The sequence below is a fragment of the Euwallacea fornicatus genome, chromosome 25, assembly GCF_040115645.1.
Source record: "Euwallacea fornicatus isolate EFF26 chromosome 25, ASM4011564v1, whole genome shotgun sequence".
NCBI classification, from domain to species: domain Eukaryota; kingdom Metazoa; phylum Arthropoda; class Insecta; order Coleoptera; family Curculionidae; genus Euwallacea; species Euwallacea fornicatus.
The window spans coordinates 832,065-856,430 of record NC_089565.1 but is presented as its reverse complement, the minus strand read 5'-3'; the positions used below and the strand labels follow the sequence as shown (position 1 = coordinate 856,430).

At 34.0% G+C, this 24,366-nt stretch overlaps 2 protein-coding genes across 5 annotated transcripts in view; one reads left to right on the top strand and one right to left on the bottom strand.

Moving 5' to 3' along the window:
• LOC136346960 (uncharacterized) overlaps window positions 1-24,366 on the top strand; it is a 244,661-nt gene that overhangs the window by 196,202 nt on the left and 24,093 nt on the right. Inside the window, exon 1 of one of the 4 annotated variants that reach the window (XM_066296547.1) lies at window positions 13,025-13,129. The exons of the other annotated variants lie outside the window; for them this stretch is intronic. The gene's annotated coding sequence lies outside the window, so the exon portion shown is untranslated. Of the gene's footprint in view, window positions 1-13,024; window positions 13,130-24,366 lie in introns of those variants that run through there. 4 annotated transcript variants of the gene reach the window in all.
• On the bottom strand, window positions 4,453-4,980 carry LOC136346885 (uncharacterized). Its single transcript, XM_066296403.1, has one exon. It carries the CDS (start codon window positions 4,978-4,980, stop codon window positions 4,453-4,455), a length of 528 nt encoding a protein of 175 aa, XP_066152500.1.

The following is a 24,366-nucleotide window of genomic DNA, read 5'->3' as shown; positions in this document are numbered from 1 at the left end:
TTTAAAATTAGTAAAAAACTTTATTTTTAGCCAAAATTCGACGTAAAGAACCTACGTGCAACACAAGTATTTTCATACGAAAAATATACACTAAATATTTATATTGCCACAATAAAATAATCGCGAAACTATGCATAGAAGCTCGAATAAAATATCTCTGATCGATACTTAACTGACGATTGATAAATCTTGCTCTGAAAGTTGAGGTGCTTAGAAGTGTCAGCCAAACAATAATTAGATGTTAAAATTGTAAAAAAAGGAACTTGGAATGCTCGATCTCTTACGTCACAGCCTGGATCATGTGCTTTTCGGATTTAACACCACAGCTTTTAGTTTAATTAAAGAGCGGATTCCTAAACAGGATGCACGAGATGACGCGAAACCTGCTGAAACCAATGGCGATCAGTGACCGAATATGCGAATTAGACCGGCATCAATAAACGTAAAATCAGGATCATCTTTAGGAGAACAAAATCTAACATTAATGACGAAAGAACAAAATAAGAGTCGTTAAAATGCGTAAACAGGTGTGTAGTTAGCCCCGTGATATTTTCACTGAAAGATTAATGCATTAGTAGCTATCGGTTTGGTGATAACGCTTCGCGAATTAAGCAAATCTGCATACGTACCAAACGGGTTGTGTCGTAAGAACTGCATAATTTAGAAGTTTATCTCGGAAATTGCAAGATGTTTATGGAAAATATTATTCTTACTGGTTACTGGTTTGTAAAACAGCCATAATTTTCATAGTGTAATTTAATCCACAGTTTGTTGCTGACGTAAAGGGAGTTCCAGCGAATAATAGACAAAGATGTTTCTGTAAATGTGTTGTATACCTCTGAGGGGGATTTTCAATTTTTCGGAAGAGATCCTCGTACACCAGTAGGAGTTATTGCTGCTTCTGAATTGCCCGCTACTCTCAATTAAAATTATCTGAGAACAACATTCACCTTTTACTGAGGGCCCAGACGAGCACCCTCGTTTAAGGTGAAACTTTCGATATTGCCAATCCATCTTCGCAATTTCTAAATCGGTGCGAGAGTGACTTTATGCAAAACTGCAGTCGTGGAATAATTAACAATTCCATTAACACTAAAGATAAATATGACATTATTTTGTACAAAAGTGCAGAAAGTTGAATTTTCTTTCGTCCTATGTCATAAAAAATACACCATTCTATTAGAAAAAATCAAGATAATTGAAGTTGTAAGAGAAAAATTTAAGTGGTTATTATGGACACCCTGTATGCATTTTTGGCTACGTGAATACTACTATCTGCTAAGGGGATCTCACGTGAGAATCCATCCTGAAATTACCAAAATCTAACTTACGGTAACTACGATATTAGTTTTTTTATGAGTCACTGCAAATGTCTAAATTTTCTTTAAAAACGTCATAGCGCCGACTCACTGCATAGGAGGGTAAAAAAAATCTAAGAACTTGCATAGCTTTATATAGGACTCTGTTACATGAAAAAAATGCTGGAGGTCTCTTTAAAAAATTACTTTTGACGCAGGCCCCGCTTTTCTGGGGCGCCCTGTAGTGTTGTCGCTAATTTTAAAATGTGCCTTCATTAACCTCATATGCATACATTTCCATAATTGATTTGGTTTATGAAATCACAAATACTCACCCGAGAGGCTGTTAAATAGGCATCTTGTATACAGGGTGTTAATTAAGTACGTGCAGATATTTCAAGGACTGAATCTCTGACCGATTCCAATACAAAAAGTTTCTATTAACATATGGTGGCAACGATTCCGTTTAATAGATACAGAGTGTTTAAATTTTAATTTTAATTTGGCTTTCTGTGAAAATTTTTGGACGCAGATGAGTCAATGGGATGAAATTTGATATTCGTGGGTTTTTTATGATGGAAAACCCAAATGTTATCTTAGTTTTTTGATTACTGATAGAGGGCGCCACGTACAGGGTTTCATTACGTTTAAATTGTCCCTAACTTTTTTGCCCCACACTGTAGGTCACTTTTGTATTAAGGGCATTATTGTAAATTTAGTTTTGTTAAAAAAAGTATTCTTGGGGAATATTCATTAAATTTCATCCGATTGACTCATCTGTGTCCAAAAATATTCACAGGAATCCAAATTAAAATTAAAATTTAAACACTCTGTATCTTTTAAACGGAGCCGTTGCGACCATATGTTAATAGAAACTTTTTGCAAATTTGTAAATTTATTTTATTGATGAAAAAATGGACAGATTTCATCATCTACACATTCTTAAAAATGCAGTGGAACCATTTTGTGACGCAAATCTGCCTGTTTTTTGGATATTCCAGCATAACGACGACCCGAAACTCAAAGCGGTTATACTTGCTTCCTGGCTTAAACAAACAAAGATTGCTGTTTTGGACTGGCCAGCAAAAAGTCCGGGTCTGCATCCAATTGAAAACTTATGGAGTGACTTAAAAGTTCAGGTTCGGAAAAAAATATTTCAAGTAAAGCAAATTCAAAGCAAGCCATTCGCAAGGCATGCAGGGCCATGGATATGTTGAAAATCAACACCCTTCGTGAATCAATGCCAAAAAGATGTGCAGAAATCATTGTAAATAAGAGACATTCTGCCTGTTATTAATTTATTTTATTTTTTTATTCCTTGTTGAAGATATTCAACACATTATTATGTTAAAAACTTTTTTTTTAAATTAAATACTTTTATAAAAATATAAGATTTGTTTCTAAGGTACTAAAAATCTATGTGTATATTAAAAAGTTTCCTTAGTTTTGTCCATTAGTGTACGACTCCACGCTTGAATACGTGCATTGTTGTGGCTAAGTCGATATCGTAACTCACCTGTAAGTAGGATATGTCTCCATTGATCCATATCCCAATCAATATTATTTTTGGAAAAAATTTAATGGTGCGCTCCAATGTTCACGTGTGAACTAAGGTCTCATAGCTCTTACCCCGGATCGTATGTTGCTGTCGTGATACCTGTTTCTTACAGTCTGAGCGAATATCCACCTGCCCTTAGCGCCAAAATGAATATCAGCCATGTTTGTTACTGTTTTTGTTGTATTTTGGATCGCTGATTATATCGAATTGCGGTCTTCACGAGGTATTGTTGTCCAATCTCCAGCAGGATAAGGTCTTCTGGCGAGTATATCCTATGCCGGCTGCGAAGTCTCGAAACTACAGAATGGCTACTTAGAAGTTTTCGGCCAATGCTCGAAACGTTCTTCGGACAAAGTAATCGCCTTGGTCATTTGATCTCGATATAAAAGTGTCCCTCGCGCAATGGGCCTTCCTATGACATCAAAAGTTATCGCGAGTTGCAGAAAACTCAATGCAATGCACTGCACTACAATGAAAAGTGCAAAACAAATTAAATGCAATTTTCAATATTTCATGAAATAAGATTTTGTCATCGGTTTAGAAAAACATACCAACCAAAAATAACCATTCTTGACATTCTTCAACTTTGGTGTTGAGAAGGTACAAGTAAATACAGTTACACGGAACCTGCTTAAAAAGGTACTGAATTACCAACATGTTAAAAAGTGATGCTTAATTCATTTTGAATTGTTTATAAACAACTTTGACCTAACTTCGACAATAAACTCACAGTAACTTGTCAAATTATAAAAATGACCCCTGCACCTTCATTTCGTGCTTCAGTTAACATGGTCAGTAAGTAGGAACAGTACAGCTTAAAGCACGAATATACGTAGAGCTACGATATGTGCCTAGATAGACAAAATACGAGTCACAGCGTATAAATAGCCACACCAAAATCAAACATTTTTTATTTATGATACAGAATGATTTTTTTATGGCGGATAACCTCTTTGATACACTGTAGGAAGCAATTGTGAAAATCTAACAAAAATAATTTAAAATTTCCTTCTCGAGAATCCTCCAAGGCACGAGGAGGTAAATTTGAGAAACCACTATCTCCATTTTTTAAAAAATCAACAAGTTCATATCAGTTTTAATAGAACGTTAGGTGTCTTCAATTGTTATTTGCAACAAAAATTACTTCAAATATTCTTTTCGATTTTTTTAAATTTGAATATCGGAATTTTTCCATTAAGAATCCGTAAATGCAGTAGAACTCGGTTATAACAAGCTCGAGGGGCCGGTAAATTTTGTTCGTTCTAACCGAGCATTCGTTGGACCCACTTGTCGATAATATTTGCTCGAGTTGAGTAGAATTTATACAAAAGTACTTTTCGAACATAAAATTTATTATTTAAAAATTAAACAGAAAACACAAATGAGCCTAAATGTGAATTACCCGCATATTAAATAACCCTATAATTCCATGCTATAGCACCTAAAATATCAATTTTATTCCACTTCGAAAAAGTCGGTAAATTTATTTTGTATTTGATTTTTTACTAATGATTGTTCTTCAATATATTTATAAAATTTGTCAAAAGTTTGAAATACAGAAGGTTCAGCGTTAGAACAGTATAAAAATTCAGATATCTAATTTATGTAATTGAGAGACTCGGACACATTTGGTAGATCACGTTCGTCAGCTGCCTCTTCCTCACTCTCATTATCCAGGAGTTCTTCCGTGGAGACTGTCTCAGATATGGTGACACGCGCGATCAGTTCAGCATTGCTTGGAACAGCAGTGGCTATTAAACAGTTATCAATTTCGAAATATTCATTGATGTCCATATTGCTATGCTGTTTAATCCAAGCAATCAAAGGAATGTTGTCTTCATCCACTTCGTCCACAAATTCTGCATCGTTCAGTCGACCACCAAGCTTCGGCCTCAAATGCGGCAAAGGGGTGTCATCTTCTTCATCAGCTTCGTTTGTGGACTGAGAGATAAATTCTGCACGACGAAACCAGTTTCCAGTTGTTATTTCGGAAACGTTTTTCTGTGCCGCACTTATCGTTATTATTGCATCGAAGAGTGTGAATTTTTCAAAAGCGTTTATTAATCGTACTAAAAATAGTTTTCGATAGTGTGCCTTTAGACAACGTATAACACCTTGATCCATTGGTCGTAAAAAGACAGTGATATTAGAAGGTAGGAATGCAAGTTTAATAAATCTGAGATTTCTTAGCTGTAGGTGTGGGCAGTTATCTAAAATCTATATTATTATTTTTTTCTTTCGAACTTCTTGATCTCATTTTTTAATTAGTTTTTCAAAAATTTCAACTGTCTTTCATGCTCTTTTGTTCGACTCACAATTTAAAGGTAACTTGTGATTGTTTTTAAAATATCTCGGTAATTTTGATTTACCAATTACCATCAATGGACGAATCTCAGTTTCAGTCACATTGGCACAAACCCACACAGTAATTCTTTCTTTGCTTTGTTTTCCACCATTATACTTTACTCTCTTAAAATTTAACGTTTATCTGGAGTCATTCTGTAAAACACACCTGTTTCACCTCCGTTGAAAATATCGTTAAATTCGTATCCGGCATTAATACTTGGCCATTTATTTTTAAGCCATTTGGATGTTCCTGTAGGTGATGCCCCTGCTGCTTTTCCATCGATTCCACCCACTGATATGTTGTGTCTTAATTTAAATCTTCCGAGCCACCCTCTTGTACATACAAAATTTCCACTGCTACCAGAACCACTACGCAAATTTGCCAGGTCTTCGGCTTTTGCAAAATTGAGCTCGAAACTGCATTATTGTGACTCCTTCGGCTCGGGAACCATTCAAGAACCACCTGATCTACACAATTTCTTATTACTTATCGTATTCTTTTTTTTTTGTTTTTAGATCAGTTGTGCTAACTAAACTCTCAATTTTATGTTTTTTTTTTTATGAAAATCGTAGAAATGGTAACTTTTGATGATTTATACTTTTTGCACACATTTCAATAAGAAATTTCCATCTCCAAATCATGGACGATATTTAATTGCTTCTCAATTCTCAACACCTTATGTTTTTTAGTTTCCATATTAACAGTGAACCGGACTTTTTACAACTTAATGCACGAATAAACAAAATTTTTTTTTAAACAAGCGTTACAACGAATATGCGATCCGGGGATTCCCGGCGTTAACAATTTGCATCTAAAAATTGATATTAGTTGATTGTAACTGATAATATCTCCTTGTTTTGTGTTAAAAAATGTTCGCTGAATTCGCTTTATCTAAGTGACTAACCACGTAGTTGCACGGAAGATAAAACGGGACTTTAATTTTGTTCGCTAAAACCGAGTGTTCGTTGTATCCGGAGTACGCTCTAACCGAGTTCTACTGCCTGCATTCGAACAACGTTTTGAAAATTTTCATTAACGATTAAAGCGACATTACGTGCAATCGATTTGACAAACAGTGATTTTATCTGTGTCTCAGCATCATACCAACTATTTTGAATATGTACGTATTTGAAAAAATTCCGGTTTTAACGAATAACTAAAACAAAATAGAGATTTTTTTTTTTAAGACTCCCTCAATGGCCCTTTACAGCGTACTGAAGCGCTCATCATCCTATTATGGAAGCAAATCTCGTTAGGAAATACTACTTTGTTTAACTGGTTTGCGGACCCTCTCTTCGTTGTATACACCAAAGCTTACTTGGTATTCAAAACTATAGATTTCTTAACTGACTAGCTATTAATAACAAAGTAGATCTTAAAAAACCATCAATTTAAATGGAAAATAAAATTTCATATTATACAGGGTATACTGAAAGAAATAATTTGTTAAAAACTGACGTATTACAAAGACTTGGATTTTTTAAATTTTTAATGGTATATTTTTTGAATTACTCACAAGTTTTTGAAAATTACCTTGTTCACCTACATTTACTGCTCTGTGCAGTTTCGGAAATCTTAACTTTCCAAGGCTTTAAGTCATTCCAGAATGGCTTTTAGTTCTTTTAGTCCTGTGTGAATTACCATCAAATGTAACATCTATTAAATTATTGACACTCTTTTAATAGAGGATAAATGCCTAAAATCGTAGTAATGAGTCGCAGTCGAAGTTGAAAATCTCGAAAAACTAAAATAGAAAGTGAAAGTTATGACTTCAATCCTTCTGGCGTTACGACTATCGAAAATACTAAAAGTATCACGTTTCAAACATCAACATTTTGAAAATAGAAATCGGAAGTAATCTTTTAAAATTTGCAAAGATTCCAAAACTGTCACAATACTGGGTGATTCAAAATTCGGTACAAAAGACTTTGAGGCGTACTTTTGAGGTCAAAATAAAACTTTCCTTCCTAATGGATATATTGGGACATTTGAATGTTTGGCTGACAACCATTATGTTTATGGTCTTGCTAAAGACAATGTGCTTGAAGCGCAAAGCTTATATACAATAAGATTTCTGAATCGTCAGGTCACCAAAGATCGAACTTTCTCAAATTCTCAACCACATCTCCGGAAATATATCAGTTTTAAGACCCTCAGGAACAATTCTGGTAGGTAACGAGAATTTTAAATAATTTTTTTTTTATTTAATTTTTTTGTAATACTGTGTTTCCTGACTGCATTGTTCCAAAGAGTCTTAGATCTCAACTAACTCGACATAAAAGGTGTAGGATTGTACACTACATAGACATATCCTACTGTCAATTTTAATTATCAAAAAATTTTAACACCCTGTATATAACAGAAACTAAGCATTTCCGGACTCTTGTGGCAATTTTTTGAGACATTCCATATATTTAACACTATGCTCAGTTTAAATCGTTCTTATCTTGCAATAAAAAAGTTGAAAGTATTACAACTGTGCCTCAACCCAGAAATACATTCATCCTGCAAATTCTCTCAATGATTAAAAATATTAAGAATGTAGATTTTAAAACTATCCATACGTTAAACATGAATGTGAAATACCACACGAACGGAAAAAGCTATGAACAAAACCGGTATGGAAAGTAGTAGGTCAACTCATGGAATGAGCCGAGTCAGTTTTAATCTTCGGACTTAATGAAACCAAATTAACAAATAATAAATATTAGTGATGGGAAAAATGCCATTTTGAATACGAACTAAAAGAATATTATTAGGTGAAATAAAAGTAAGAGTATCTCAAATGTCCAGCTTCCCTTAAACCGTAGTAAAACTACACTCGTGAGAAAAATCTAAGGATATTTTTACAAATGGATTAAATTTTTTCTGAAATTAATTAGAAAATCAATGTATATATTTATACTGTTCGAAAATCATTAATAAACAATAATACTGAGCTTTTGCTGATAAATTTCTAAATTATCTTGATTTATTCATAAGTTGTAAATATAACTAAAAACGCCCCATTTTTAACTTAACAAAACATTCCAAAAAAAATTAAGTCTAATACAAAGTGTGGCTTCTACGGTTATTGTTTACAGCCCTATTTCTATTGTCCATATTTAAAATGATATTGTTGACTTCCGCTTGTGGCATCCTTCCGCATTCTGTAGCTCCAGGAATCGAAAGGCACCTTGGATGCTGGCCTATGTGAAAAACTCTTCTTCGAAGCATGGCTCAATTGGATTCAGATCTGGCGTCTCTGCTGGCCATAGCAACATGGCGACTTCTTCGTCAAGTCAACCAGCCTGTTGCCTGCCATAATACCGGCAACATGTAGACGAGCATTGTCACACACGAAGCGAGAGTTTTGGTGAACAGCGCCAGTAAATTTTTGGACCATAGGGTCGAGAATGGTATCGATGTACTGTTGAGCTGTTAGGAATCGATTTGGAAAAACGAAGTCGGTGCTGCCATCAATAATCATTCAGGCCTGTACCATTATTGTGTCATCTATGTATGAATATATTTTCTGGACATGTCGTAAACGTTCGACATTTTCAGACCGTCTTCACATTCTAATTCTGTGAGCGTTTAGGTGAAATCCAAATCTGGATGAATAAAACTGTAGCCCAATTAATTCCATTCTAATTTCGATATTCTTGCCACCACTCCAATCTTGCAGCGCGATTGCCTCTGGGAAGAAGTGGATATCTCAGTGGTATTTGACTATGAGGATTGACTTCATGTAGACGATCTGGAACAGAAACTCGGCCTATAGTCACGCAGTGCCGCTGTTGTAAATCGACAACCACTTCATTGTAGGTTGCCTTCTAGCTGTTAAAATTAAAAATCTATCTTGAGCTACAATTGTAATGCGTCCTCGTCTTGGGTGTTATTCGGCCGAAGTTCCAGTTTGCCTAAAGCACCTCCATAATCTACTGATGATAACACTTTCCAAGGCTGCTTCAAGTTGTCCCATACGAGCTTCAAGAAGGCCTACCGCTCGATTCATCTTATCCAGAGGCAAATGTTGTCCTTCCATGGTAAAACACAATACTTTTAAAGCACCTACTAAACACTAGCTAGTATTGAAGCAACGAACTGATAATTTAACAGAGTACAAAATTCTAACTTTCTTATCGTGCAAGAAAAGTGTTTGTTTACTTTTTGATTTTTTTCAATTAGTTGAAATACAGTAATATACAGAGTGAGGACTTGCGCTAATATAGTACAGTATAAACTACAATTGAAATTAGTTGGCATCGATTTTATGGTGTTTTAAAAATGTCCTTAGATTTTGCCGGTGTATGTACAGTAGCGGACAAAAGTTTGGAAAAATTGTTATAAATCTTAAAAAACACATGTTTTAATGCCGCCCTCGTAGGTTAAATATTTACAACGAATTTTTGATATTTACACTGGTTAAGCTTCTTTCCAAATATAAAGGCATTTGTGGCAAAAAACAACAAAAGAAAAAATAACAATAATTTTTCTATAGAAAAGTTTCGAAATAACGTATATTGCAGTACAGATTTTCTTTACCTGTGATATTTGTGTTAGTACTTTTGTAGCATTTCATCTAACTCCCAAAGTTAGAATGGGTGAAGTCAAACAATATTCACAAGATTTAAGAAATGAAGTTATTGAGTTATTTAATAGTGGTGTGAAGCAAATTGACGTTGCAAAGGGGTTGCAAACGTATCGAGGAACTTTTTCAAGATTATTTCCAAAAATAAAGTTCACGGTACTACTGGCACTAGACCGAGAAGCAGAAGACCACGTAAAACCAACAGTGTTGTTGAGAGATACATAACACGTTTATCAAATAAAAATCCTAGATCAACAGCAACAGATACATGGAAAGAAATAATAGTTCAAGGAGAGGATAATGTTTCTATGCGTACCATCCAAAGAAGATTAAATGACGCAGGACTATTCGGAAGGCGTCCCGTGAAGAAAACCCTTGATATCTAAAAAAACGAGAAAGGCCCGATTCGAGTTTGCTAATTTGCACTTGACCTGGACGAGAGAAAAATGGGGAACCATTTTGTGGAGTGATGAAACTAGGATAAACTTGTTTGGATCCGACGGTATTGTGTGTGTCTGACGGCCCATAAGAAAAAGATTCGACATAAAGAACCAATTACCAACCATCAAACACGATGATGGAGACGTATTAGTTTGGGGTAGCTTCTCTAGGTCCGGCCCCGGTCCATTGGTGCATGTTCAGGGGAAGATTTATGTACAAGGACATACTTGAACACAATTTTCTTCCGTTTGCAGAAGAAGAAATGCTTCTCCGATAGTCGATTCGACGAGATAACGACCAGAAGCACTGGTCAAAACTTGCACATGAGTGGTTCCAGTCGAAAAATATGAACGTTCTAAAATGGCCAGCTCAGTCCCCGGATCTTAATCCGATAGAGCACCTCTGGGACCATATCAAACGACAGCTAAGGTTACAAGAAATAAAAAATAAAAATGAATTATTTAGTGAAGTAGAAAATTGTTTTTTTTCAGGAATATTTGACAAAATGTTCCTGAAAAAGTTTGCAAAAAACTAGTCGATTCTATGAGTGACAGATGCAATGCTGTGATAAGGGCTGATGGATATGTTGCCAAATATTCTGAGAATTAATTTATTTTAAGCTCGTTAAATCAAACATTTTTGAAAAAATCATTCTGTTTCCAAACTTTTGTCACCGGGTATTTCCATAATAATGAATACACCCTTGGCCAAATTTTAGTGTACAATTAAAATATTTGCAAAATTTAGTAATTTTAATATGTTATTCAAGTTTTTTCGGTTTAATACTTCGCTTACACACTTTTAAGAAAAATATATAATGCCCATCACTTATTTGTGTATTAATCTTTGACAATTCAAATGAGAATTGGATTAATAAATAAACAATAACAGATTCCTGACCAAATGAAAGTGTACATCACATATTTTATATGTAAACATGAGATTATTTTTTAAATCAGTCTAGTTCTATCCTTTTATATGAAAAGAACAAATGAAAAATGTATTCTTTCGATTTAACCACTTGAGTTAAAAAAGATGTTGAGTCATCGTGCTGTTGCTGAAAAATTTCATCTGTCTCATTCTACAGTTGAAAAAATGTATAAAACGGATTACAATCGAGTGAAAAAGAAGAGAGGACCCAAATCAAAGTTAAATATGCGAAGCCAAGCGCGTATTAAAAGAGAAATTCGTCGGTTAGCAGAAGAAGGTGAGTTGGTGACTTCTCGGAAATTAAAAGAAAACTTGCAATTGGTCGCATCTGCAAGAACCATAAGAAGAACTCTTCCTCAAATGGGTGTTAAATGGAAAAAAGTTCACAAACAAATTCCTCTCACCAAAGCCCACCGTGAGTTTCGAGTGGCAAAAGCTCGAGAGTGGTTGTCTTTAGGGGACTTTATCTGGACAAAGACAGTATTCACCGATGAAAAAAAATTCTCAAAGGATGGTCCTGATAATGAGTATAGTTACATGGAAGATAGATCAACAACATCGTTTTATCGCCCAAAACGCCAAATGAGAGGTGGAGGGGTGATGATTTGGGGAGCAATAACTGCTTCAGGGCATTTTCTGCTGGAAAGAATCTCTGGAAGAATCAATAGCCAAGGTTATTTAACTCTTTTACGGGAGAAAGTTTATCCATGGATGGCATCATTGTTTCCAGATGAAGATTTTTACTTTTTACAGGACAACGCACCCGTTCACTCTTCCAGAGTCACAAAAGAAGGGTTATCACAAATGGGATTGAAGGTTTTTGATTGGCCGGCGCGCTCTCCAGACTTGAACCCAATAGAAAATTATTGGCAAGCACTCTCTGGGGAAGTATACAAAAAAGGAGCATACAACTCTGACTCGGAACTATGGGAAGAAATTTTAAAAGCAGCGCAGAAAGTTAAAATAAACAAACGCAACCTTTTGAAAACTTTGTGTTGTTGTATGAACCGTAGATTATTGAAAATTATTGAATCTAAAGGAGACTCAATTAATTACTGATTTGTTTTAAAAATTCATGAAATTGGATATTTTTTAATTTGAAAAAAATGCATATTTTGTTGCTGTACACTTTAATTTGGCCAACTATCACTTTTTATGTAATTAAAATGTATGACTGTTTTGTTAATAAAGAAATAAAATAATTAACCAATCAAATTTTTGTTTCCGTCCTTAATATAGAAATTATACAGCAGTAACCGTCTCATTTTTCTATTTCTTTTTGTAAAGAAATCAGCTGTACACTTAAATTTGACCAAGAGTGTATCGTAGATTAAGTTTGCATTCTAAAATAAAGTATTCTCTATTGACGTGTTGTACTAACACAGGTCATCTTAAAAACTCCAGTTAGAGTAACTTTCTTTATTAAGAAGCAAAAATGTATTAACCATAATGAATTTATCGACACGTTTCCAAACTTTTGTCCGCTACTGTATAACTGGATCACATCCTCCAAGCCAATTTGGATGAATTCGCATCTTAAACCTGAATCTAGCATTTTTGAATTGAGCTTTTCCGAAGAGCTTACGAATTCTAAATCTAAACAGAAATAGTCGAAATCAACGTCGACGCCCTAAAATCTGGCAAATCAAATTGCAGCACTCAACAAGTGGGTAAATTGCGCGACCAATTGAAATCCGCCTTAGCGTGGGTGCTCTAATTTGTAGGATTATATTATAGCTGGTAGCTATCCTGAGAGAATTAGTACAGGTAGCTATCCTGAGGGAATTAGTGGAGCTTTCCGATTTGCTCGACTTTATACTTGAAATACGAATTCCGAAAATGCTGTGCAAATAAATTTATATCAAATTATGTGTTTTAACCGTCGACGTGAAATATACGGGCGATTTTGACATTTATTTCATTCGATTTTGTGATGTTTTGACGATCTGTCTTCAACTTAATGTGAACTCTTTCGTTAATTGGTGAGTCATTTGATAACTTTAGTTACAGAGTCCATTAAAGTACCCATTTAACCACTCACGAAATTGTTAGTACCACCTTCTTAACGTCCACTCTCGCATGACTCAATGTAACGATCTGGGACGGAAGCTGTCTAGAATCTGCCGATCACGAATTGTTATTACCTGAGCACACAACTGGGATTTGCTAAAGCAGTGCATTAAAACACAAGTGTAATAAGAATGTATATAGGCTGGCAGAAGAATTCGACTTTGAATACAAATGAGGAGCAAGGCGAAGCGATCAAGAATTCCTCGGCAGATTGACGCATTCCGCACTTGCCTCGTGCCTTCAGTAGAAAAGAATCTGAAGAAGTACTTGTGGCAATATTGTCTGGGGCGATAGTGTAAGGTGGCGGAAGTTAACTTAGCTGAAAAGTTTCACCTTTCAGATGTAAAAACCTTATCAAAATATACAAATTTGATGTCTCTACCTTGGAAAATATTTTTGGGAAAACCTTTATTACACTATTATCAGCCCTCTGGGCAAAGCTTCCTTGCTTAACTTAAGAACATTTAAGTCTATTTTTGTGAATATTGACAATAACATTCCATAAACTCGTGATAAAATGCTCATAAATTATTACGCAATCTAAAAGGTCTTTACAATATTTTACCACATGACGTTTGGATCCAAATAAGTCATAGGTGTTGAACGCAAATGTTTATTGCCTACTTGAACAATTACTATGTTAGCTTTATGAGACCCAGTTCTTATCAAGCTTCGACATATCATTCAATATTTCTTAAGTTATTGTGAATGCAGAATGAATTCATGATCATGAGAACTTTTGATAATATTTCAACATCGTTAGATTGTGTCGGGAAATATACTACCTATCATAAGGAAAGCAACACCTAAGAATTAGTGCGTTGAATTCAATTAATGTTGGTATAGATATTTAGTTGTAGTAGTGGTACTATTTATCGAATTTAACATACAGGGTGAGTCGGGAGGATCGTGCCAAACTTCAGGAGCGTATTGTACATGAAAAATAAATGTAAAAAAACTCAAATGTTGTTATCCGATATTCGTTTGTTTACAAGTTATAGCGTAAATAAAATTAAAACATAAAGGTTAAGCAACATTTAGACGAAACGTTTCCTGGGCGTTGGATTGGTCGAGGTGGCACTATTAGTTGGCCTCCAAGGTCTCCAGACCTGACACCACTAGACTATTGTTTGTGGGGTTGGTTTAAAACTGAAGTGTACAGAGTAAAAGTGGATACTCAAGATGCACTAATTCAACGCATTAGAAATGCTGCAGCTGCCATTAAAGAAAGACATGAAACAATCAGGAGAGCAACGAATGCTCTTCATAGACGAAGCCGAAAATGTTTAGACGTTAATGGCAATATTTTTGAACATTTACTATGATATCCAAACGTTCATTTATGGAATTTCTTATGAAATTTATAATTTTTTTAAATTTTATGTTTTAATTTTATTTACGCTATAACTTGTAAACAAACGAAAATCGGATAACAACATTTGAGTTTTTTTACATTTATTTTTTATGTACAACACGCTCCTGAAGTTTGGCACGATCCTCCCGACTCACCCTGTATAACACCCTGCGATACATACGAGAAGTGTTAGAACCAATAGCTAGCTATGGCATATACTCATGGAATCGTGCTTTTCCAGTAAGACGATGCACGGCCGCATATTACTCGTATAACTGTGGCTCACATACAGGGTGGTCCAATCAGAGCGCTTCGACCGTTACGGCTTTATTAATGGTTTTGATGAAAAATTGTTTTTACACTTATATGTACGACCTTATAGGGCACATTTAAAAAATATTGTCATTTGTATAGGGTGCGCAAAAAAAATACAATGCAAACTTACGTTTTTTTATATCTAACACCCTAAATATTTGAAATTAGAGAAAAAAATAGTGGAAGTTTGTATAACACTCAATAGGTCTAAAACCAACACTCATTGAGAAAATTAACGAAATGTAAAAATGCAAAAGTCAAGAAAAATTTTTTTCTCTATGTGAAATTAATTATTTAATTACCGTTTTTTGACCGGTACGTCTCAACAACAGATACTTCTTCAAGTTGAAAATGGTTCTCTTGAAATTGATATACAGGGTGAGCAAAAATATTAATTGCATCTTACTCACTTATGACTTAGAATATCTTGCTTATTTTAAATGGAATGTATACATTTTTATGTATTCATTAGAATCACTATTTAACGCCCTTTCAAGTGATACCAATATGTCCTATACGTATCTTTAACCGTTTCTCGTAAAATAAGATTTTATTTCATTTTAAATAACAACATAACATAAAACAAAGTACTGTCAGGGTGAACCTTGGATTCGTTTCCATGATTACAAAAACAAAAACATCAGACTGTAATAATTCTTCTAAAAATTTCACGATTTTTCAAAATATACATTCGAAATGACGATAATTCCTCTAATAAACACCAGTAGGTGTTTAGTTTGTGAACTAAAAATGACAGATTATTCTTTACAAGAGAATTGATACTTATAATTGGAGAACACGAAGAAAATAGTTTCTTAGCTTTAAAGGTCTATGCTCAAAAGTTCTCGAACAGAAGACATCGAAATAAAAAGTCATGTGAGTTATTATTGGGAACTTTTCGAAAAACCGCAAGTGTAGTAAAAGCGCAATTCACAACATCGTAATATCAATGTGCTTTGTTGGCCTCCGCGCTCTCCTGAACTTTCTCCTATAGAACATGTTCGGGATATAAGAGGAAGAAAAGTTGCTACACTGGAGAACCCATGACGTACTTTAGCAGAGTTACGAAATACAATTCAAGTTACCTGGGATACGCTACTACGCATTCGACCATTTCGTTACAAGTATGCTCAAGCGAATTTCTGTGAGTGTAAATTCACAAGGTGGTTGTACTCATTATTTGAATTTTGAAGACTTTCTAGAAATTGGTTCACTCGCAAGTTACATGAGTTATTGATATTATATGATTTATTTTATACAGGTTTGTCAATATATATATATATATATATATATACAATGTTCCATTAAAATACATGTATTATTTTTAGGTATTGCAACTTTTTACGATAAGTTGTATACTCAGTGGTAGCACAAAAAGTCACTACCTCTTAAAGACTTTTTATTTTTTTGCATTTTTAGCATGTTGGAAGAGAGACAATATCACTATCGAAGTAGATCTTTCTATAGTGATTTCGTATTTGATCAAACGCGAGACCCATAGTATGTTTTAGGAGAAAAAATGCTGAAAAGGGCTGATAAAGTTCTACTATTTACCGCAAAGAAGTCCTGCACGCAAAACAAAGTAGTATGTGCCAAAGTCAAAAAAGTTTTGGGCAATCTCTCAGCTGTGGCAAAGGCAACACATGCGTTAAAACTCGTTACCGTTGGCCAATATTGAAATATACAGGGCGTCGTGAGCTGAGTGCCCATTAGAAATATTTATTAAAAAAATCATAATTCGATATTCAGTCTTTGGAGCTCAGGATCTATTGATTGAAAATATTATTAAAATGACAGCATTTCCAAAAAATCGGAAATTGATGACAACCTCATTATTTTAAATAGAATGAATATGTTTTTATTTCTTAAGATTCCGTAATGAATTTTAGGTCAGCTTTAGACGACATAGTGCTACCTTAAAATGTGAACTTTCGAAGATAAAAATGGTTTTATGTCAAAATTAGTAACAATCTTTTGAATAAAAAAATTACAGGGGAACTAAGAAAGTAGAGCAAAAAAAATTTGCCAGTAAGACATTGCACTTTATTTTTCACAATTTCAATTTTGATAAACACCTACATGAGAGTCCTCCATTAAAGGATCGTCAAAAAATCTAATGTAATTTGGCCTTTAAAGGAACGGAGAAGATGGTATTGAGAGTTACACGAGTTTTGCTATGGTTATCCTAACAATGCAACAACCATTATATAAATATTTAATAAATAATAAATAATAAAATTGTTGTACCTAACATGTGCGAAAGCATCTTTACCGCACTCCATAGCTAACATTTTCGGCATTTGTTAGATAAATAACTGCCACGTGTGCGTGCAACTTGGTTTGTTTTGGCGAAACTTCACACAGAGATATATATTCATTTTCTCAACGCTACCTAACAGGTTTCTTAGGTTTATATTCTAAAATGAATTGCCACAGGAAGATCAAAATTTATTCGAGGATATACCATATTAGATCCTATGTATCTTCAGTAAGACGAACTTGAGTTGTCCAGAGTACCCAAATTGCCAAAAGAACCCCAATCATCTTGCACCATATCACCTAACGTTGCCCTTGTGAGACCTTTTTGGGATACTGATAGACTCTTCTTCTGGGGCAAGTTTTAAAGAAAATGATTTTTAGGTACTATTAGTCTTTGGATGTGGTACCGTCACTGTTCAGAAAAATTATTAAATACTCTGTCCATAACTGTATTTTCGACGATAAGGGCAATGCTATTAGTGTGCACGTATGTAAAATGTATTGATCATCCTTCTAGTACGAGATGGTGCATCTGGTGGAGAATATAATTATGCTGTGAGAGACTCATTTATCTCCTGTTATCCCCTAAAAATCTGGTTTTTCGTTCTTAGATAGCAATTGTAATCACCGCAATAGCTGCCTACAGAAATTTTATCGCGATACAGATGCTGTCGATATCTACAGGGTGGGGCACCAAGAGCGCCTCGGGGTATTACGTCCTTATTAACAATTTGATCGAAAATTGTTTTTAGAGGTGTATGTTGGACCTTACAAGGTACATTTTAAAACCATTTTCATTTATACAGGGTGTATATAAAAAAACATACATCTCAAACATATGTTCTTTTTTTTTAATGGAACGCCCTATATTTTATTACATATTTGGAATTATAAGAAGAAAATTTTTTGCAATCCTTCCGACCGTCCTCTATAATTAGCTTTCTTTTATAACCATAGCAACCAATCCAAGGCATAACCTGACAATAATTTGTATTATTTAATGTTATTATTGAAAATTAAATAAAATTTTATATTATCGGAAAACGGTAAAAGATAGGTATAGAACACTATAGTATCAATTGAAAGGGAATTAATTAGTGATTCTAAGCAATACAAAAAAATGCATATATTCCATTTGAAATAAGAAAGTTATGCTAAATTATATGGGAGTAAAATTTGACCACTCTTTTTGCTTACCCTGTATATCAGTTTAGTAAATAATTAATTCTAGTTTGAAGATTAGTTTGTACTTAAGAAGTAATAGTAAAAAAATAATAGCTAAGTAACTCATTTCACCTAGCAACAAAAAATTCTTAACTCTTGCATTTTTATATTTTCTAAAATTTCTCGAGAAGCGATTGTTTTAGACCCAATGTCTGTTATACAAACTTGTACTATTTTCTTCTTATAATTCCAAATGTGTAATAAAATATAGGGCGTTCCATTAAAAAAAAACATGTGTTTGAGATGTATCTTTTTTTATATACACCCTGTATAAATGAAAATATTTTTGAAATGTACCTTGTAAGGTCCTATATACACATCTAAAAACAATTTTCGATCAAATTATTAATAAAGACGTAATACCCCGAGGCGCTCTTGGTGCCTCACTCTGTATAAGTAAAAATTCTACAAAAGTGTTCCCAATACGCAACATTTAGTTCATGAAATTCCCCAAATATAATGCGTGCATTGAAAATTCAAGAAAATTTTCAAAAATACGCAATCAGGCAGTCTCGATCAGAAAATAAGTATTTTTACCCCAAACTGCATTTATGCGCGTTGCCCTAAAATACATCGGTAACTTTCGATATATTAGATAGACCTGATGATATACTAGATCAACTAAAGTGGCCAAGAGAATAATTAGTAAAAGTGCAGTATACAGGGTTCCTTATCTTTAAATAGAGCTAAATTTTCCCCGATGTAAGTTTTGGATCTCAGAAGGGATTATCGCTAGTAGGGATGCTTGCCAGAACGCTGATTTGCAGATAACGGTGCGTTTTTCTCAAATGCTTTAGAAAGAATTTCGTAAGTTGCACTGTAATAAAAATTAAAAACATAAAAAAACTTAAAAAGATAAAAATTATTTTATTATTATTTTTTTATATCAACATTTTTCAGCAACGTGACTTACGAGATCGGCAAAAAGCCGTTTAAAAAATATATTTTAATTTTAATATTACTGGTACAGCAACATTTGGTTTACCTAAAAACAATTCTCTATCTGCCTGGTACATTCTCATCTCCTTTTTATTGTCCTTTTCTGTCCGGTCAGCTTCTTTAGTGTTGACGCTGCATCTAATCGTTACATAACTCACGTTATCACAAATGGTTCTACTTACTGTATCCTTTACTTAATGGTGGGTACGATGAATGGACATTAGGAGTAATGATATACTAAATAACATGAACTAACTATGAGAGTCATATGTAAAAGGAAAATACACGTTCATGATTTCTGATTATTAAATAAACCTGATCTTGCGTGCATTTTAAGAGCTGTTTTAAAATTTGAACATCACCGCTGGTGACTGTGGTTTTGGAAGCACTGATTTGTGAATAGCACTAGATTCTTTCAATTGCTTTTGCAAAAATTTCGCAAGATGGAAATAATAATTGACAGTATGTTATGTTGGAAAATGTCTAGGAATTAAATAATCAAGAATTTAAAAAAATCTTTATTAGTATATAATTGCGTGTATACTCAATCTAAATATAGAGGAAATTAGTCATCACGGTAGATCACCCGACAAATAAATTAGTGATAAACGTAAATTGTAATTATAGTGGACCAAAATCTTGCTGAATGGTAGAAATCAAAAAATGTACGTATGTGTTATAATTTTATTTAGGCTGATCTGTTAGATTCTTATACAGCGCTTGTTAAAAGTATTGCAATACGTTTATAACGTTCATAAACCCGATATTAAAATACAAATGCTTTAACATGTATAATTTTATTTTAAAAAAGGCATTTAATTCAAAATTTTCACCCCCATCCAGCTATCTCTACTAACATTTCTAGTTTCAAATGGAAAGGTGCCCATTGTGGTACATTAAATGGACGGTAATTCAATAAGTGATACAACGATAATTCTCAGCTTAAAATTGAATCTACAGTTTCGTCAAAAAAAAAAGGATCAAAGTCCATATATTAAAAAAATGTAAAGTTTTAGTCTTGCTAAATAGATAATCCATTTTCATTTCAATTTAAAAGAGAGTGAAAAACGTAGAACTTCCAAATTGTCTTTAATGTAAACAATTTTTAGATTCAAAATATATCGAATTCTATAGAATTCATTAGTACTTGAATTCAGTTGTTAGGCATGAATCATGTTTAGAATGTCGAAAAAACAGATCGTTTAACTGAGAAGCAAAAAATTGAACTTTTAATCCTTTTGTGGTAAGGAGATCGCAAAAGATCTTACGAACAGGTGTGTCTAATACGAAATGAGAATTGCTACTGTGGAAACCTTTCTGTTTGAAAATAAAAAGTTCGTAGGGGTGGCTAGATGAGAGTGAAAAATTTAACATGGAAAATCATACTTAAACGCCTTTTTAAAATAAAATTATATGTGTTCAGGCATTTTTTTTTAATTATCAGGCTTATGAAAGTCATAAATGTGTTGCAATACTATTCGCAAGCACTGTATCATTAAAATAGATGTCAGTCCGAGATATCTTAGTGCTGGTCTGGGTCTGAATTTAATTTATTTGTTTGTTTCTGTGCAAGTATATGAGCATTGAAGAGGGACGGCGAACCTACAGTGGTGGCCATAAGTATGGAATATTTTTTGAAACTTTATTTAGCTAAAGGGTCTTTACCTTTTTTCTTCCATTCCGGTATATTTAAATTGGGATAGGTCAAACAATCAAAAGGACATCGCAAAGACATTTAATGTGAGCCAGGGGTGTGTATCGAAAATTTTGAGGAAGTTTAGGGTATTCAACGCCGTAAAAGACCATCCGAAAACAGGACGTCCCAGAAAAACAACAGCCCATACAGACCAACGTAGTAAAATTATATCCTCCAAAGATCCCGAAAAATCATCGCGCTTAATAAAGGAAGAAATTACAACTGATAGTGGTATTGAAATTGGTGATCGTACTGTGAGGCGTTGTCTATGTGATACTGGAGTGTTTGGACGATTGGCAGTGAAGAAACCATCAATTTCCAAAAAAAACCGGAAGGCCAGAATTAAGTTTGCACGCTCACATCTGTTTTGGACACCCGAAAAATGGAATACCTTTCGTTTTCAGTGACGAAACCAAAATCAAACTGTTTCATTTGGATGGAAAAACTTATGTTCGGCGACCAATAGGGAAGAGATTTGATCCCAAGTACCAAAAGCCCACTGTTAAACATGGCGGTCAGAGTTTAATGGTGTGGGGATCTTTTTCGAGATCTGGAGTTTAGTCGAAATTGATGAAATAATGGATCGATTTTTATACAAAAGTATCCTAGAGCAGCATATGCTTCCATTTGCCGAGGAAGAAATGCCACTTGTATGGCGGTTCCGACAGGATAATGATCCTAAACATTCTTCGCGGTTGATTAAAAATTGGTTTATTGAAAAGCAGATAGATGTTATGGAATGGCCTTCACAATCTCCTGATTTAAATCCTATCGAACATCTGTGGGACCATTTGAAACGAAAAATTAGACAAAGACACGTGTCAAATACTGAAGAATTGTGGAGGATCGTACAAGAAGAATGGAAAATCATTTCTTCCTCAACGTGCCAGAATCTAATTGATTCAATGCAGCGTCGATGTCAGGCTGTCCCAGATGCTAAGGGGTGTGCCACAAAATATTGAGTTTACTTAGATAGCAGGCTCCATACCATGATATAAAAAATATTCCATACTTTTGTTCAAGTGTAATTTTTCATTTTCATTTTTCTAAAAAGTTTTTCAATTAGAAATCTTAATTTTATGTTATAATTATAGGAAATTAAATAAAGTCCTTCGAGCATTTGTATAATTTTTGTTTAATACTTTTTAATAAATATTTTATCAAATTAAAATAACATGCCATACTTCTGGCCACCACTGTATGTCTCGAAAAAATACTTGTACCCTCTATAACATTATAGAAGATATGCTATCTCTCACATTCCTTTCGATTTGTTGATCATATCAACAGAATATAACGAGAAGTCGTTTAAACATTTTTCAGTAAAAGGTAAAACATAAATGCAGAGGGTTGATTAAACAATTTATCATTTACCATCAAAAATGTGACATCGAAACTGAGAAGCATTTGAATTTATCCAAGACATGTTTCCAGTTTTTTCACCTCTACTTGAGGTTTTTCTCAATGATTACCCTCTGTTTTACCATGTCATGAACATTCAGCCGGTCACCAAATTATTGCAGTCGGCCACAGGACATAATAATTCTAATACTGTGTGCAAATAATCCAGAATTTTTTTAAATTGTTTTGTGAAACGGTTATATTAAATCTTATTGGGGTCCACTACTATTTGCATCCAAATGTCACTAATATAATATAGCATATACAGGGTGTTTCAGAATAAGTCTGTCGACTGCTTACTGCAACTTCCTGTGACCGAAACCAGAAATAAAGTTTATACGAGCATGAGTCTATTTTCACTTACTGCATTAAATACAGGGTGGTAATTTTTTTCTTTTTTTCCTAATATGTCCGCTGCAGTATTAAATATTTTATATAAATTTGGGAGCGTAAAGTGGGTGTAGGCACACATTTTTATGTATCTCCCATTGAAAAGTTTCTATCGCTTTAGAAATCACTCTGTATATGAGAAAAAAAACATAAAGAGAAAATACGGATTTTCGATTTTGTCAGATATCTCTAGAATTAATTTCAATTTTTTATACGTTGATAAGGTCAAAGTCAAAGCCGCGCCCTCTCGTGGAAGCACAGCGGTCTCTCTATTTAATAAGCTCCGCATCTCTAATGGTTTTTGAGTTCAGGTTTGAAGAATAAACATCGAACTGTTATCAATATATTGTTTATCGTGAAAAAAATGTCCAATTAATTACAAACAGATAGAGGATTATCTAAGTCCCACTACAGAAACCTGTTTTGAAATCCGGAATGAAATGGGCTGCATTGGAGCGATAAGGGTCAACTGGACAGGGCTTTCCCGGTATAGTTCTACTACTACCCTCATTTGATGTACGCGCTACATAAACGCAAAGTTATACATACTAAAGTGATTAAACACTTTTATAATATCAACTATTTTTTCTGTTTTCTTTTATTTTGCAAACTTAGGTGGTCGCTTTAGGAAAAATGAACTAAGAAACTAAAAGAAATTATTTTAATCATAGATTTCCAAGGGCTCCAAGGTCTTGCCCTTCACGGACGAACTTTCTTTGTTTTTAACCTTTACATTGATATTTAAGGTCGTATATTCGTCAAAATGTTCAAGTTATTCTTTTTTGTTGTGCCGCAAGTTCCGAATTGCTGTGAAAATTTAAGATAGGTACGTGAAGGATGTTTTTCCAGTCCCTATATTTTGAAAAAATCTCTGGAATGTTTCGAAATGAAGAATGCAATAAATTTGCTGTTATATCTGAAACAAACTTTGACCATAAAGGAAACTTCATGGGTGCTATTCGCTAGTTTACATATACACGATGTTGCAGGACAAGATACATGCCAAGCGCATGTTTCTTAGTGAAGTGCCTTAAGTATTACTGCCTATGTACACAATCTATGAGAGCTTCTAAAGTTTCTATGAAATCTCTCCTAGACCTACAGTCAGTGCAGAAAGTATTCGTACAGCAGATAATCTTAGTTAAACCGTGGTGTTTCGATGTTATTACACATTTTATACAACCCCATATTGGTCGTAAATGCTTTTTGATCTTTTTAAAATATATTTTTTACCAAAGAAGAAAAAAACTTTTGCGCGGTACGAGAATAACAACATAAACAAAAAAAATGAACAGGAACGGACTTGCAAAATCTACTCGTACCCTTCTGTATTTTATACATTAAACTACAGTTCAGAAGTGATCTATCCCAGAAAGCTTATTAAATAATTAAAAGAGGTAGTTAATTCAAGTTAGTTCAGGGTGATGACATTTAATTTTTGATGATAATTGAGATCATGAGACGTAAAACCAGAGAAACATCAGAAGAATTGTGACAAATAATTCTTAAACTACTTAATGGCTGCAAAAGAACTGCAGAAACTAGTAGAATGGTAAGTAGAGCGAAGTCTA